Source organism: Arvicanthis niloticus, chromosome 7, assembly GCF_011762505.2.
Source record: "Arvicanthis niloticus isolate mArvNil1 chromosome 7, mArvNil1.pat.X, whole genome shotgun sequence".
Taxonomy (NCBI): Eukaryota; Metazoa; Chordata; class Mammalia; order Rodentia; family Muridae; genus Arvicanthis; species Arvicanthis niloticus.
Genome location: NC_047664.1, coordinates 8,467,062 through 8,483,132, shown reverse-complemented (window position 1 = coordinate 8,483,132; position 16,071 = coordinate 8,467,062). Strand labels below are relative to the sequence as shown.

At 39.3% G+C, this 16,071-nt stretch overlaps 1 protein-coding gene across 4 annotated transcripts in view; it reads right to left on the bottom strand.

Annotated features, from left to right (window-relative positions):
- Myo5a (myosin VA) overlaps window positions 1–16,071 on the bottom strand; it is a 152,932-nt gene that overhangs the window by 40,053 nt on the left and 96,808 nt on the right. For all 4 annotated transcript variants that reach the window (XM_076937882.1, XM_034509251.2, XM_076937881.1 and 1 more), the window contains exons 21-27: window positions 13,590–13,829; window positions 11,189–11,437; window positions 9,742–9,835; window positions 5,165–5,313; window positions 2,732–2,845; window positions 495–638; window positions 199–252 (exon numbers count right to left, since the gene is read on the bottom strand). In XM_076937882.1, the coding sequence (XP_076793997.1) occupies window positions 199–252; window positions 495–638; window positions 2,732–2,845; window positions 5,165–5,313; window positions 9,742–9,835; window positions 11,189–11,437; window positions 13,590–13,829 (1,044 nt within the window). The remainder of the gene's footprint in view (window positions 1–198; window positions 253–494; window positions 639–2,731; window positions 2,846–5,164; window positions 5,314–9,741; window positions 9,836–11,188; window positions 11,438–13,589; window positions 13,830–16,071) is intronic.

The following is a 16,071-nucleotide window of genomic DNA, read 5'->3' as shown; positions in this document are numbered from 1 at the left end:
CCTATTCCTGTTCAGGGTGAAGTCCTACTTAGATGAAAATGAATTTGTAAAAGCAAACTACCTAGGCTAGGACTAGCACTTGAGTAAGAGTTAAGCTAGAACCTTCAGCTAAGGATGTTCTCTGAGAAAAAGACAAATTCTTAGTAGCTCTCTTATCAAAACAAAGTATTCCAAGTCTTGGGCTGAATTTCTCAATACCTTGAGGGACTCATATTCCAGCTCAGCACCTCTAATCTGTGGTCTTTCTTCTTCCTGGGGAGAAAAAATAAAGTAAAAACTTTATATTTTAATTGTCAAATCTAGCTGCTTTACAAAATGCAGTGGCATGTCAAAGTCTTCACAGTTTTAACCAAATGCCGCATAGCTGAGGGACTCAGAGAATGTCCACTTGATCTTAGCCAAAAGGCTGAGAAGCAATGAACTCGGAGAATATAAAAGGACACAGGGACACCCTGGCCTCCCGGGCCCCCTCAGTCCTGGGCTCTGCCGCTCACCTTTGCCTTGCTACGGAGCACCTGCTCCTCCTTTCGGTCCAGCTCATCCTGCATCAGCTGCTTCTCCTGCTCCAGCTCTGTGACACGCTTCTGGAGCTTAAGGAACAATGACATATCCAGAGGCACCTTCTTCTCAGTTGGCTCCTAAAACCCAGAAACCATAAGAATCAAGCAAAGCCAGAAGACTCACAGGCCAAAGAGAAAATACTTCAATAGTAAGATAGTCAAACACAGAAGAAATGTAAACATCCAAAGAACAAAACCAAGTCATGTTTGTCCTAGCTAATGATTGGAGAAGTGCAAGCTGAACAACAGTGAGATACTATGTCTCTCTTATCTGTCAGATAGCTCTGAGGTGGCATTTCAAAGTTAATAATGTCCCATCTTAGCAACTGTGTCTCATATTATATTGGTGACATATAAAGAAGTCTGTGGAAATCTAGAAGCATTTATTAAAATTTAGATGTGTATCCACACCCACCCTAGCAATCTGTTTACAAACTAAGACTATAGGGCCAGGGAGCTGACTCAGCAGCCCAAAGTGCTTCCTGTAATTGTTTTCTAATTATCTGTCTAACTGGATAGTCAGGTGAACCACCAGCTCTTTAGTCATTGTCTTCCTGATGCACAATGAGATAGTTTCTATTTTCTATTACTGAAATACACATCCAAGAACATAAATATCTCAACATAACACGTGGCAGTCTGGTGGGTTGGGGTAACTTCTACTTCCATCAATAACAATAAGGATTCCTGGGACAACAGTCACTCATAAAAATTTTTTTCCAGATCAGTTGATTGCTCACAGGTGTCATTTCAATGTTGTTTTAAATTTTGTTTTTTGGCTTTTCATAAAGTTAAAAGGGACATGTATGGAGGTCACAGGAAAACTTGTAGGAGTTGGTTCTCTCCTTCCAGCATAGGTGGTAGGGCTCGAACTTAGGTCATTAAGTCTGCACAGTAAGCACTTTTCCCTCTGAGCCATCATGCTAGCTCACTGAAAGTACCTGCAAACACTAGCATTTTAGATGATTTACAATGAAACATTCCACTTAAGTGTCTTGATATCTGTTCTTTTATTAGTGATGCATATGTCCTTGAAACTTTAACTTTCAGAACACTGTAATAGAATCTTCCATTTTATAAATGAACATAGTGAGTAGTAGTTCAACTCAGAATACTTAAAATGTTATTAACTGGAAATCATGCCTTTGTAGTTTGAATGGGCAATTAAAAGGAAATATTAAAATAGAATGGGGTAATTTCTCAGTTATCAGTTAATGCTGTATACAGAATCCATTGATTGCTAGGCCAAGAACAAAATTCTATATAAAGGAATGTGAGAATAGGAAAAGAGCAGGGCACAGAAGACAACACTTGCCAAATACAAAACAACTTGAGATGTAATGAATGGTAATCACATCAGAGTGCCCAGACGATACCCTTAGCCCACTGGCATATCTGCTTACAGCAAGTACAGAAGTCATTTGACTTCTCTGGACCACATGAGAATGGAGGAGGAGTAGACCATTTGGATAAGAGGAGTTGTGGGATCTTTCTTTCCTTCTCTTTTTAGGAAGGACTTTGTCACCCAAGCCTTTACTGAGTGAGTGAAACTGTGAAATGGACCTTAAAAATAATACCAATCTCTTAACTGAAGATAATCATTATTTATTAATAAAATTACCACCACTGCTTTGGCAAGGATTTCAAAATTCTCCCGCCATAACTGAGAAAGTCATGGTGACCCTCTCCCTAGGTTTGACACTAAGGAAGTTCATAAATAAGGCAGGACTCCAGTAGTTGATTGATGCAGGGATAAACAATGTTTCCAAACCAACACGGAGAAGCCCTACAGATGCTGCGAGGCATTGCGACTGCAATGGCAATTGCAGCCAGCAGCTGAGTTATCTGCAGAAACTGCTCAGGTGTACAGCCATGATGGGGACAGGAAAGAAACTACTGCTATGAAACTTACATTAAAATTATAATGTGGGACTGGGGATATTGCTCAGTGGCAGAGTACATGCTTGCCACATATAAGGTGCTTGATTCAATTCTAACACCAGAACAAACAAATAAAAATTAGTAATTAGGTTAGGGTTAGGGTATTTGCAAAAACTTGTGCAATAAGTACCTATGGATACAACTAATTAAGAATACATAAACCAATTATTAGAAATGCTGTCTATCAATACAATTATGAACATTCTACTTTTGGTGAGAGATAAGCGTACCTCTGTCCTTGGTGCAATGTCTTCAGTTTCTGCAAATTCAGAGCTAAATGTGTATTCGGACTCATTACTGCTGTGGGTAGAGTCTGTTCTCTTGTGTCCTGGCTTAGGCACATTCTGGAAGGTAAACAACCCAAGTACAATTCATATAGCATAATGGAACTATGCACAATGGAAACCACATCCACAGTGTCTTCATTGTAATCTTCACTCAGTAATTTGCATTGATGGCTAAATGCTCTAGGGTTCCATCTTGTCTTGACCAAATTCTTATAAGGGGGTGACCTTCCCAGTGACAAAGCTGTGCCAGCAAAGCAGGAACTGTAGATATAGATCACCTGTGACTATCAGCAGAGTACCCAGGCCTCTGTAGAACAGGTTAGCATTGAATCTTCTATGTGGCTGAAGATGATTTTGAATTTCTGATCCTCCTGCCTCTGCCTCCTGAGGATTGGGATTATAGGCATGAACACCTTATTTATGAGTGCTGAGGATGGAATATAGGTCTTTAGATCCATGCTAAGCAAGGACTCTACCAACAGGGCTTCTTCAAGCCTCTCTCTGGGATTTTAAAGTTTGAATTGTTCAGTTACTTTGTTCAAGTAAGAGTTTTAGTATCATGATAAAATAAAGATTGCCAGAAAGTTCATAAAGTATGTTGAACAACAACAGACATAACCATTCATTACATGGTAAGCGAGCATAAGTGGCTAAAAAAATAAGTAGGAGTTATATAGGTGACTAAAATTTCTGTCACTTTTACACATGCCAATCTGTAGAGTAAGCAGAGGGAATGTGTACAAGACAGGTAAGCTAGAAGCTCTCAAAATTCACTATGAATCCTTTTTTTTTTTTGTTTTTTTTTTTTTGTTTTTTTTTTTTTTTGTTTTTTTTGGTTTTTTCGAGACAGGGTTTCTCTGTGTAGTCCTGGCTGTCCTGGAACTCACTCTGTAGACCAGGCTGGCCTCGAACTCAGAAATCTGCCTGCCTCTGCCTCCCAAGTGCTGGGATTAAAGGTGTGCGCCACCACCGCCCAGCATTAACCATGAATCCTGATGATGGTGATTCAGGAAATCTTGGAGATACTTTTAGGGCACATGATTACTGTATCAATTAGTGTTTAGGAAACTCAGGGGATAAATTAAGCAGGACATCTCATGACAGCCTACTGTACCCAATGCACAGAGAAGACTCAAAGAATCATCTTGTTTCCAGTAGTACTTTGAGTAGTTTTTTAAGTACCAGTGGCCATCAAAGTATCCAGTAAGATCCAAAGCTTAGTCCTAACTATAACAGAAATACAGATTAACCATTAATGTGGTACAATTTTCCAATAAGTAGAGTAAAAAATTGTATCAAAGAATGGAACTGTGGGGACTCAGAACACTGTGGGAGAGGAACAGAATGCTAGGGAAAGCTGTGGAGGACAGGATGTGAAGGAGCAGAGGTTTGAGTGGGGCCTAAACAGCCTGGGGATCAAGAAAGACAAGGCTCAGGCAAAGTTCTTCAGATCATAGTGGCCCTCTTCTATTGTAAACTAGAATGGACTAGTAAGGTGCAGAACAGTCATCCAATGTGGGATTTAAATGTGTTTTCTGACTTGCCTTACATCAGGTTTTCTCACCTGTGAAGCCTTGCAAACACTAGTTCACTATGTTTTAAAGATCTCTGTCAATCAAATCCTTCTATTAACAAAAGTTGAAGTAAATACTCTATCCTACAGGTACCAACTTATTTCACTCTTTGGGCACTCCGACCACTTGCTCTACTAGGTTACCTTTAAGGACCAAGAGTGCCAGAGAACTCGGCTTCCTGGTAAGAAGATGAGTAGAGCAACTCTCTGTGGGAAGTGCACTGGCAAGGACAGAAGAGGCCTTGGAACAGCGAACATAAATTACTCTAACAGGTACTAAATTTTCTCTCTATGGGAATTTAACTTGGAAATGATAAGATCTAGTGAATAAAATCGTCATATAATAAAAATGTAATATAAATATACTAGATTTACACTGTCATTCAATGTAGGAAGCAGAGTCTTGATATACCAACCTTATACTATCTTATAGCCCCATCTTTAAAGTATTTGACTTTACTGAAGAACTTATACGTAAAGTTGCATAATTTCTGGGATTTACTTTAAGTAATATAACCTATGAGATGGTGATGGGTAGAAGCGAAAGCAGAGCTATGTTGACTGTTTGGGAACTGGGTGATAGGTACATGTAGCACATGGAGGCTCATTCTATGATTCTACTTACCTTTACAGATGACTAAAAATTCTCATTAAAAGAAACAAAAAGCGAACCCACGTATCAGGGTCTGTGCCTGCAATGCAGCACTAGGGAAGTAGAAACAGAAGGCTCAGGAGCCTACGGCTCATTATTCAGCAAGACCCTTAGACAAAAGCAAAACAAAGCACAGAAGTGTTGAACTCACCAGCATCAGGGTCATCTCTTCCTTGAGGTCATCATAGCGCTCCTCCAGACGACTGAACTCATTCAGAAGGTTCTGGTACCTCAGCCTCTCATCATTCAGGTCAAGCTCCAGTTGTTTTGTCTCTTCTACTAACTTCTTCTCCATAGTTTCTGAAATACACAAGAGGATATCGGGGATCAGGGACTGGTAAAATGGTGACAGGTGACATGTCAGGCCACAAAGGTGGTAAAAGAAAACCTTTGGAGCAGTCCAAAGAGACAGATGAGGAAGTCTGCCTCCCATCAGAAATCAAAGTGTAACAGAAGCAGTTCAGGGGCTAAGGCAAAAGCTCCTGAGCAGGGCCTCTGGCCACAGGTGAGCATAAGAAATCAATTTAAAAAAAAAAAAAAAAACTGTTCCTTGTGCTACAGATGATGGCAATTTCATTCTTACTTAGCATCTAGATTGCAACTTTTATTCAACCTAGGATGAAGTATTGCCCAGGAATCTGTTCAATATTATAATAAACTTTATAAAATAAAACAGAACAAACACAGTCCTCCCTCAAAACTGAAGGGGCCATGTATACAAAAATGATTCCATAGAATTCAAGAATGTAAACAGGTGCACTGACTTCTAGCTTCTCTTAGTGGAATTAACTTTTAGGCCTGAGAGAATTTTGTGACTGCGGGAGAGAAGGAAGCATGACTCCAAATTAAGTCACTACGACGGCCTCATCTATGGAGCTCTCCATGCACTAGAGCTTTGGTCCCAGTGCCTCATGCACTGGTTACACACATTCCTAGTTGTTTGTTTTCAGACAGTCTTGCTATGTAGCCCTGCCTAACCCGGCACTAGAGCTATGCAGTCCGTCCTGCTTCAGTCTCCTCAGTGCTAGGATTATGGGTGTGTATCACTACACTGAGATTACAAGAAAATTGGATAAACTTCCACTACATACTTTTCTAGTAAGCAAGAATAAAACAAAACAAAGCAAATATATCTATATCTATATATCAGTAGTAGTCTCTTGGGTTATTCATATAACTAAAGCAGTGACTTTTTTTATCCCATAAATTCCAATAAAATATTTGTACTGTGTGTGTGTGTGTGTCACTGTATACATGTGGGAGCCAGAGGACAACTTATGGGAATCAATTCTCTTCATCCATCATGTGTCTCAGGGATTGAATTTACGTCCTTAGGCCTGGTGATGAACCATCTTATTAACTATGATATTCATAAATTATTTTGGCCAAATAATGATTCAAAAAGCCATTCTTTAGGACAATGGTGTCTTTTAAAGGAGCTTGGCCTTCCTGCCCTATAGTTTCTGTCTGTATGTCCATCCTATGGTTCTGTCATATACTCTTCTAGCACCCTGAACTCTTGTCATCCATTACCCTCCACTTCTAACTTGAGTGCTTAGGTGCTGCTCACTGTGCTATTTACTTCCTCATCTCTCATGTGTTGCTCAAGGAACCCTAACTTTTCCAGTTACCCAGCTCACTCTGCCTTTTCTCCCTGTAGCTTGCTTTTGGCTGGACATAGTCCGGAGTTCAGAGATTAGTCACTAACTGCAGGTAATAAGAAGTAAAGAAGCTATGTGTGGGGCTCGGCAGTGAAGAGGACTGGCCCTCTTCCAGAGGACCTAGGTTTAATTCCTAGCACCCACATGGTGGCTTCAACCTGTAACTTCAGTTCTAGGGGATCCAGCACCCTCTTCTGACCTCCACAGACACTCGGCATACACATGGTACATAGGTGTAAATGCAGACAAAACACCCATACACAGAAGTGTGGAGAGAATCTCTTACAAAAATCACCTGTCAATAAGAAACAAATGTCCAATGAGCTGAGCCAGGAAATAGAAGGTGGGACACTGACAGGAAAAGAGAGGATTCTGGGAAATAGTAAGAGATAAAAGAGAGATGTGAAGAGAGCCCTGAGAGACAGGTAGATGAACCCAGGGAGACACTGAGAGAGAGAGAAGTGAGCCAGGACTGAAGAGAGTAAGTAACCACATGGTAGACTGTTGGGAGCCGACTTTTAGCAGAAAGTGGCTATCAGCTTTGCAGCCATCTTGAGCCATATACCCTGACAAGAGACTTGTTTTTCAACAGCCTACAACAGCTGAGCACACTCGGATAAACATCTTGTTTATCCCACATATCTTGTTTTGCTGTTTAGTGACCCCAGCTGCATGGTGCACGTGGTAAAGAGTCTTCAGCTGTGTTCCCCTGCTTGTGCTTATAAATACCCAGGATTTCCTTGCAAGAGGGGAGACAATAAACGAGACACTCTGGTTTGTTTCCTTTCTTTGTGTCTCTTCCCCTTCTTCCCTCGCTCTCTCTTGTTAGACCCTGACCCACAGACCAGAGCAGCAGCTTGGGTGGGACACAGTGGCGCCAAAGTGTGGGGCAGTGTGGACAGCAACATAGTGGCCCCCAAGTGTGGGGCAGTGCGGTTCGCAACAGTAGACAAAGAAAAGTTTAAACTGGTTACATAAGTTATGAGCTAGTTAGAAAATGAGCTAAAGTTTATGGCATAAGCATTTAATAATAAAAATTAGTCCCAGAGTCATCATTTGGGAGCTGGGGCTGGAAAAGGAAAACTTGGAATTTAAAAATTATTTTTACATATAAACTTAAATTTAAAAAACATTTTTAAAAAGAAGCTATATATTATAACCTAGTAACTCAGTTACTTTTGCAATATCGGGTTTCTGACCAATATGCTTGCTCTTTGTATTCTTATATTTCGTGGGTTGCTCTCAAACTGCCCTACCTGCTTCTATTGCTCTATCATTTGACTCTCTTCCAGCTCTGTGAGGCACAAATGCAAGGGCCTTGTCACTACCACTCCCCTGATGCTTCCACAGTGCCTTCCTAGGGGAGGGATTCCAGAATTTGTAAATTAATGAATGAGAAATATTTCCCAAGACCTCACTTATTTATATCTTACTAAAACAGTTGGTTTATAAATTGTCCTTTATTCCCACCAGTTTATAGACACTAGTTCAAGTCTTCCAGGCAAATCCTTTATACCTAGAATCAATTAAAAAAAAAAAAAAAAAACACTGTATATTTTCCAAGACATGTTTTCATCATTCTGGATCCCTCCCTGACAGGCTACATCTGAGAAGCCTTCTTTTTCCATACTTCAGTGACAATTTCCTTTTGTCCCTCTTAACATTTTCTTCTGGCTTCTTGTCTTCACTTTGTTTTTTAGTTAAGTATTAATTTCAGGATTTCTTCTTCCTCTCTATCACCTTTAATCAGAGGGCAAGTACAGAAAGTTCTTATCACTGTGGTCTTAAAGGAAACCCTTCAGTCATTCCTTACTACCTCTCTGATCTTTACTCTGGATTACTTTCAGAATGCCTCCATCTGCCAATGTGATAAGACGCTGAGTAAAGGGTTTTCTTTACCTTTAGTCCATTTTTTAGGTAAATCAGGCAGGAACTTAGAAGTAGGAACTGAAACAGAAACTATAGTGCTTACTGGTTTGCTTATAGGCTCACATTTAGCTACTTTGTTTGTACAGCCCGTATCCACCTGCCTAGGGATGGTAAAGCCCAAAGTGGGCTGAGCCCTCCCATAGCAGTTAGCAGTTAAGAAAGTACTCCACAAGAAACATGCCCACAGGCCAATCTGAGGGAGTCCTTTTATCTATGAGTATTTTAATCAACCCCATAATCAAAGAATAAATGTACATATTTACTTAGTCCTTTATTTTAAACATTAGTTTTCATGTTTTGGTAGTAAAGACAGCTGAACTTAGTAGGATGACATTAAGTGTTTTACTAAGATATAAATAAGTGAGGCCTAGGACAGTGTATGTTCTCACTAATTAAAGATGCTTTAATCTGATAGAAGAGAATATGGAAAAATGGTCACCAGGGACTGGGAAAGCAGGGGCAGGGAGTGGGGGGAGGGGAGTTGGAGAGAAGTTAGATAAAGATCCCAAAATACAGCTGAGTAGAAAGAGGGGGAAGGATCACAAGTAGAAATGACAGATTGAGGCAATGAAAATGTTAATTATTTTGATTTGACCATTACATATACTACATATATACCAAATTATTGTATGTTCTTATAAATGTTTACAATTATGTCAGTTTGAAAATACACAAATAGCCAGGTATGGAGGCACATTTGGAAGGGTGAAGCAGGAAGACTTCAAGCTCAAAGCAAGTTTTGGTAGTAAAACAAATGCACAGATGTATGTTTGTGTGTACATATGTAAAAGAACATATAAATATATAAATATCCATAAACTAACTCAAAAATTCTTATTAAATCAACAGAATCCTATAAACTAAAAACATAAATATAAAACAAAAAATTTAAAAAGCTACATATATAATACTGAATGTAATTTCATATTGGCACACAGAGACCAGAGATCAAGTTTGTAAGTTCACTAATTTTATTAAAATATTTGGGACTTTTGCTTGTAAATGTACAGATGATAGACAAAACTTTTAAAACTTATTTCAGTTCTAAGCAATACTGTAACTGATAACATAATGTCAAACTTAAGAAATCTAGGATTGAAGTTTGTGGTATGCTAGGTTGAGACCACACAAACCTTACCTGTCATCTCCTTAGCCTGCTCCACAATGAGGTGATTGAGGGTCTCCTTTTCCTGCTTCAGCAAACTGTTTTCTTCCTTCAAGTTTGACACCAGCTATGAAATGAAACACCAAGCTGAGATGGCCGCAGCAGACCCAGATGTCCCATACGACAGTCACAGACTTCATCTACTTATGTCTTGTCACCTGTCACACTTGTCTCAAATTTACTCTCTCCAGAGAAGCTTCATGAAAACCACCTCCAATAGAAGCCTTTTCTCTGGGCTGTTGCAAGATTCTGCATTTTCCTCTTTAGGTCCTTATGAATACCTTACTTTTTGTCTTCTCTAATAGACTAGAGATTTCTTGGAGGACAAGGACAGTGATGGTGCTCATTTGACTTGGTACTGTGTGGGTTTTCATGAGTTCAGTAATAATTCGATGTCCTGAAGACACTGTTTTCAGGTAGCTCTCCCTGGCCTGTGGCTCTTATAATCCTTTCACTACGTGAAAGCTTTCTAGCTTTAGAAATTCACTGAGGGCTTTCTGATACTTTCATTTTATATTTAAGAGCAATTTTTCTATATGATACTTTCTAAGAATTTCATAAGAATGGATCCTTTTTAAAATTTGATGTTTAAATAAGTACTGACTTTAGAGCAATATTGATGTATTTATTTCCATATAACTTCATGCTTAAGAAATAAAGAAAACTGGGGTGAGGCATAGTGGTACATGCCTTTAATCCCAGCACCTGAGAGGCAGAGGCAGTCAGGTCTCTATGAGTTTGAGACTAGTTTGGTCTATACAGTAAATCAAGGGCATCTAGGGCTACACAGTAAAACCTTGTCTCAAAAGAATTAAATTAGAAGGTATATGATATATCCATGGAAGAAGTCTGTCACTGTGTAGGCAAGCTTTGAGGGCTCCCAGTGCTCAAGCTCCACATAATACAAAAGAGAGACCCTCCTGCTGGCTGTCTGCTGGAAGCCAGTCTCTTCCTGGCTGCCTTTGGATCATGATGTAGAACTCCCGGCTCTTCTAGCACCATGTCTGCCTGCATGCTGCCATGCTTCCCGCCACCATGATAATGGACTAAACCTCTGAAACTATAAGTCAGCCCCAATTAAATGTTTTCCTTTGTAAGAGTTACCTTGGTCATGGTGTGTCTTTATAGCAATAAAATCCTAACTAAGACACAGACTAAGACAGTACATAGATATTAATTTCACTGTTGAAACATTGCTTTGTTTCTGTTCTCACTAGAGTTAAATGTTCTGCCCCAAGACTACAACCTACTTGTTGATCATGGGCAGAGGTATTTGGGAAACATTGATACAAACAGTAAGCCCAATACAACTTGCAGTATGTCTTTGAATAAAATGAATATAAACTCACATGGACTAGGTCAGGATGATAGCATTTACTTTGTTACAAGTGGCAGTGGGGATGCAAATATTGTTTCCTACCTGATCAGTTTCTTGTTTGTATTTATCTGCTCGTTCTTCAATGGACTTTTTCTCTGATCGAGTTTGTTCCAGGTCTTTTCGGAGTTTTGCAATTTCTTCCTGCAGACTAAGGACCCGCCCAGTGGCAACCTTAGCTTCCTCCTCGCTTAGCTGAAGACGTTCTACATCATTTCGTAGTTTTTCAGTCTCAGAGTTGTATGCTGCTTCCAGATTGGTCAGTTTCTCCATGAGGCATTTGTAGTCTTTATTCTTTAAATACAAACATCAGTAACAATAAGTAAATATTAATAATATGAATGACCAGATGTATGCAGTGAGGAAACCATTACTGCCGATTAATTAGACTCTTCTAGGTTTTTCCTTCTGTTTTGTTTTGGAGAGTGGGTCTTACTATTTAGCCCAGCTATTCTGGAACTTATAATGCAACCCAAAAGCCTCTAACTCACGATCCTCAGATTATAGGTGTGCACCAACAAGTCCACTATGAATTCTTTTTTCAAGACGAGGTCTCACTATGTAACCTTGGCTGGCCTGGAACTCACTATGTAGACCAGGTTGGCCTCAAATTCATAAAGATCTGCCAGAGATGCTTGGATTAAGGGCAGGTTATACCATGATATTCCAGCTATAAATTCTTATGACAGCATCACAGCATTGAGATGGCCAAATTTGCTGTACTAAAATGATCATAATATAACCTTGCATTAAAAACAACATTGAACTGGGTGTGGTGGCACTTTCCTTTAATCCTAGCACTTGGGATGCATAGGCAGGTGGATCTTTGTGAGTTCAAGGCCAGCCTGGTCTAAATAGTGAGACTCGGTCTTAAACAAACAAACAAACAAACAAACAAACAAAACAAATGACAATAAAACAACCACATTGAACATCAGAACCAGGACAGAATGGCAACACATTTCCTTAGTGTAAGTAGGTAAGGATATGAGCATTAGTTCCTAAACTTCTTGGCACATTCCATAATCTAACCAATGGCTTCTTCATTATACAAATAAAAAACAGCACAGAGAAATTAATTCTGTTTTATATAATATACAACACAGATTTGATTTTCTCATAATCACAAAGTTTTGCAGTAAATTCTTAAGTTCCTAACTATTTTGTAAAGATTTATTTATTTATTTTTGTCTGTATGTACACCTGCACACCAGAAGAGGGCATCAGATCCCATTGGAGTATAGTTTTATATGATTGTGAACCACCTAGTGAGTGCTAAAAGCTGAAATCAGAGGACTCTGGAATGCTCTTAATCACTAAGCCATCCCTCCAGTCCCAGAATTTCCTAATTTTTAATCCAGAAGTAAGGGGGAAGGGCTAGAGAGATGGCTCACTAATTGGGGGCACTGGCTGCTTTTATAGAAAATGTGCTTTAATTCCCAGCACCTTCATGGTGGCTCACAGCCATCTGTAACCCCATTTTCAGGGAATCTGACCCTTTTTTTTTTTTTTTTGGCTCCCACAGGCACCAGGCACACACATGTACACAGACATGTACTCAGGCAAAATACCAATACCCATAAAATGAAAATAAATAAATAACAATTAATTAAAAGATAAAATAGATACGTGCTCTTTGAAAATACATTAGAGTAATATTAAAAGCATGCACTAAACCTGGGTGTGATAGCACACACCTGTAATTGCAGCTACTGGATAGGCAGGCAGGAGGATTGCAGCTTCAAGGCCAGCCTGTGCAATTAAAGAAGAACCTCGACCTAGTATTACACTGCAACCCAGGATGACCTTGAATTTGAGGTAGCTGTCCATGCTCAGCATCCTCTATACTTAGAATACAAGCTTAAGCCACTAAGTTTATCTTAAGGCCTGAGATTTTAGCTCAGTGATAGTACCTATCTACCACAGGTCAGAACTTGAGGCTAATACAAAAATAAGCCCATGTACTAGACAGAAGATGAATAGAATGATAAAGCAGACTAGAAACAGACTAGTTCCTCACAAATCTCAAATTTCTCACTGCATTTAGAGAATCCATGAATCCTATTTCATTGTGGCCCTTTTCCTCTTGCTCTCCTTATCTCATGTACATATTCTTAGTTACCTTTATAACATTTGCATGTGCTAAAATACTATTTAGTAACTACTGCTAAGCAATAGAATTTCCTCTCTGCAAACAGACTGTGGGCTTCTCAGACTCATGGGCATCTTCCTGCTTCTCTTGCCGTTGCAGTGCCAAACAACTGTTGGAGAGAGTGTACATACAGATAAGTGGTGAAGGAGGTCTGTGAAGTGTAAATTACAAGACAGGGTGGAGTAGGCTGTGTTAAAAAAGATCCTGTCTGTTCCTAAGACTCACGTAACTAAGAACAATCCCAGTGGGTTCCTCCAGATGTGCTCTAGCTTCAGGGCTCCTTTAGAAACACACCTGCTCATCCACTTTGCGCTGCAGCTGCATAATCTTGTTTTCCATGCCAATATGGAGCTTCTTGTAGCGTTCCACAGAGCGAGCCTCAATTTTGAGTTTCTTCAGCTCACGCTTGGCCATCATCCGCCGGAAACAGCACTGAAGGTAGATGATGGCTTTCATGGTCCTCTTATAATGTGTACGAGCCAGCCAGCCACGGACACATTTCTGAATGATGACTGCTTTGTGCTCACGGAGTATCTGCAGAAAAAGGAAGATAACCTGAGACTCTAGACTAGACTCAAAGTTCAAGTCTATCTGACTATGTATGTCAAATTGAGAATCTATACCTCGAGAGGAAGAAAAAATTAAATCAACCACAGTTTTATGTAGGTTATATATCACAGAAATATAAAGGCACATCATTCATGTATACATATATGTATATATACGTGTGTGTGTGTATATATATATATATGAAATCTTCCAAATTCCAAATACACTTTCAATGTTCACTTTTATAATTACATTTTATTGCATGTGGCCATGTGAACACACACACACACACACACACACGCACAAATGCATCAGTTTCCTTATTACTATATGATTTCTGCTGGTAGGAGGCCTTATAAAACTAAGAACCTGGTACTTTATGAATTATGTGTTATTAAAATAAGAGATTGTTTCACTACACTGAGTTGCTGTGTTTTAGGCTGGTACATGAGGCCATGTGTATAGCCAGTAAACTGGCTGAGAGGCTGAGCCCCTGATAAAGATTATTAATGACTTATTGACCCCACTTTTGAAGGTGGTGCTTTTGTTTGTTTGAGATAGGGTTTCTCTAAGTAACCTTGGTTGTCCTGAAACTCACTATGTAGACCAGGCTGGCCTCAAGCCCACGGAGGTCCAACTGCCTCTGTCCTTTGAGTCCTGGGATTAAAAGTGAGTGCCACCTTCCTCAGCCTAAAGTTGATGTACTTGTCTAACACATTTGAGGTGTATCATTCTAGTAGGATTTCCTACTGCTGTTGTTTTTAATGCAACAGGAATATTTTATGGATGCCAAGATAGAGGAATATAGAGTTTAAAAGAAAAAGCTAAAAACAAGAAAATGTAAAATAAAATCACGATAGTCTCTTTAATATATATATATATATATATATATATATACAAAAAAATGTACATATATATAAAGTTAGAAGAAATGGTTACCTTATGAGATAAATTTCTTGTTACTAAAAACCATTAGGCAGAGACAATGTGAACAATTTTTAGGAAAGGGTTTGTACCCCGGAACTCATATAATAGACAGAATCAAGTCCTGCAAGTTGTCCTCTGACACCTGCACTTACACAATGGCATACATGTGTGTGCCCCCTCTACACACACATACACACGCATGCATGCACACATGAATGTTTTAGAAAAGATTCACCAGTGATCTATGATCTACAGAGTAACATTAATTATTCTAAGATACAAAGGTTACTTTTAAGACAGAGAGCTTAGTAGACAACTGTATGGTTATTATGCATGCAGTTTTGAATTCAATCCAGTGCCACATGCAAAAAAGATTTGTTGGGCTTGGAAGATGGCTTAATGGATAAGAATTGCTTGCTAAACAGACAGGAGAACCTAAGTGTGAATCCCCAGCACCCACATAGACACTTATCTCCACCGCCCCAGAACTGTGGTGGCAACAAGTTGGTCTTGGGAGTTTGTTGGCTGACTAGCTTCAGGTTCAGTGAGAGAGTCTGTCTCAAGGTAATAAGGAAGACAACTCAAGTCTTTTTATGGTCTCTACAAACGTATGCACAATTTTCACACACACACTGAATCAAAGACATACTATATTCTAGTCAATATAATTTTAACTATACAAATATTGCTGTTTTCTCTACACTATGATAAACTCTTCTAAGGTCTTCTCCTTAGACTGATCTTCTGTCATATGCTTAACCTATCTGTATAGTTTACCTCTCTGCGTCTATCTGAATAATAGGCCCCCATGGCATAACGTCCTAATCCCTAGAACTTATAGTTCTGGTTTTATTTGGAAAAAGGGACTTCATAGATATGACTAGGTTAAAGATCTTGAGATGGGAATATTATCCTGGACTATGAAGGTGGGATCTAAATACCATCATAATTTTTTAAAATCTCTTTAGAACACAATTATTTTGTGGGGTAACATACTTGGGAGCTGATTGTTTCCTTCCATGACGAGGGTTCTAGGGATCTAACCAGCCCCATGATTATTTTTGTTAGAGACATGATATAAAATAGAGCAGAGACAGGAGCAATGTGGCCACAGGTACAGGACTGTAGGCCACCACTGGGAGGAACGATGAATGCATTCTGTCTTGGGCTTTTGGAGAATGCGTTACTGCTGATACCCTGATTATAGCTAAGTGGTTCTGGACTTTTGGCCTCCTGAAGGCTGAGAAAATAAGTACTGTTGTTTTTAGCAACCAAGTTTGTGGTTTTCATTTCACACTCA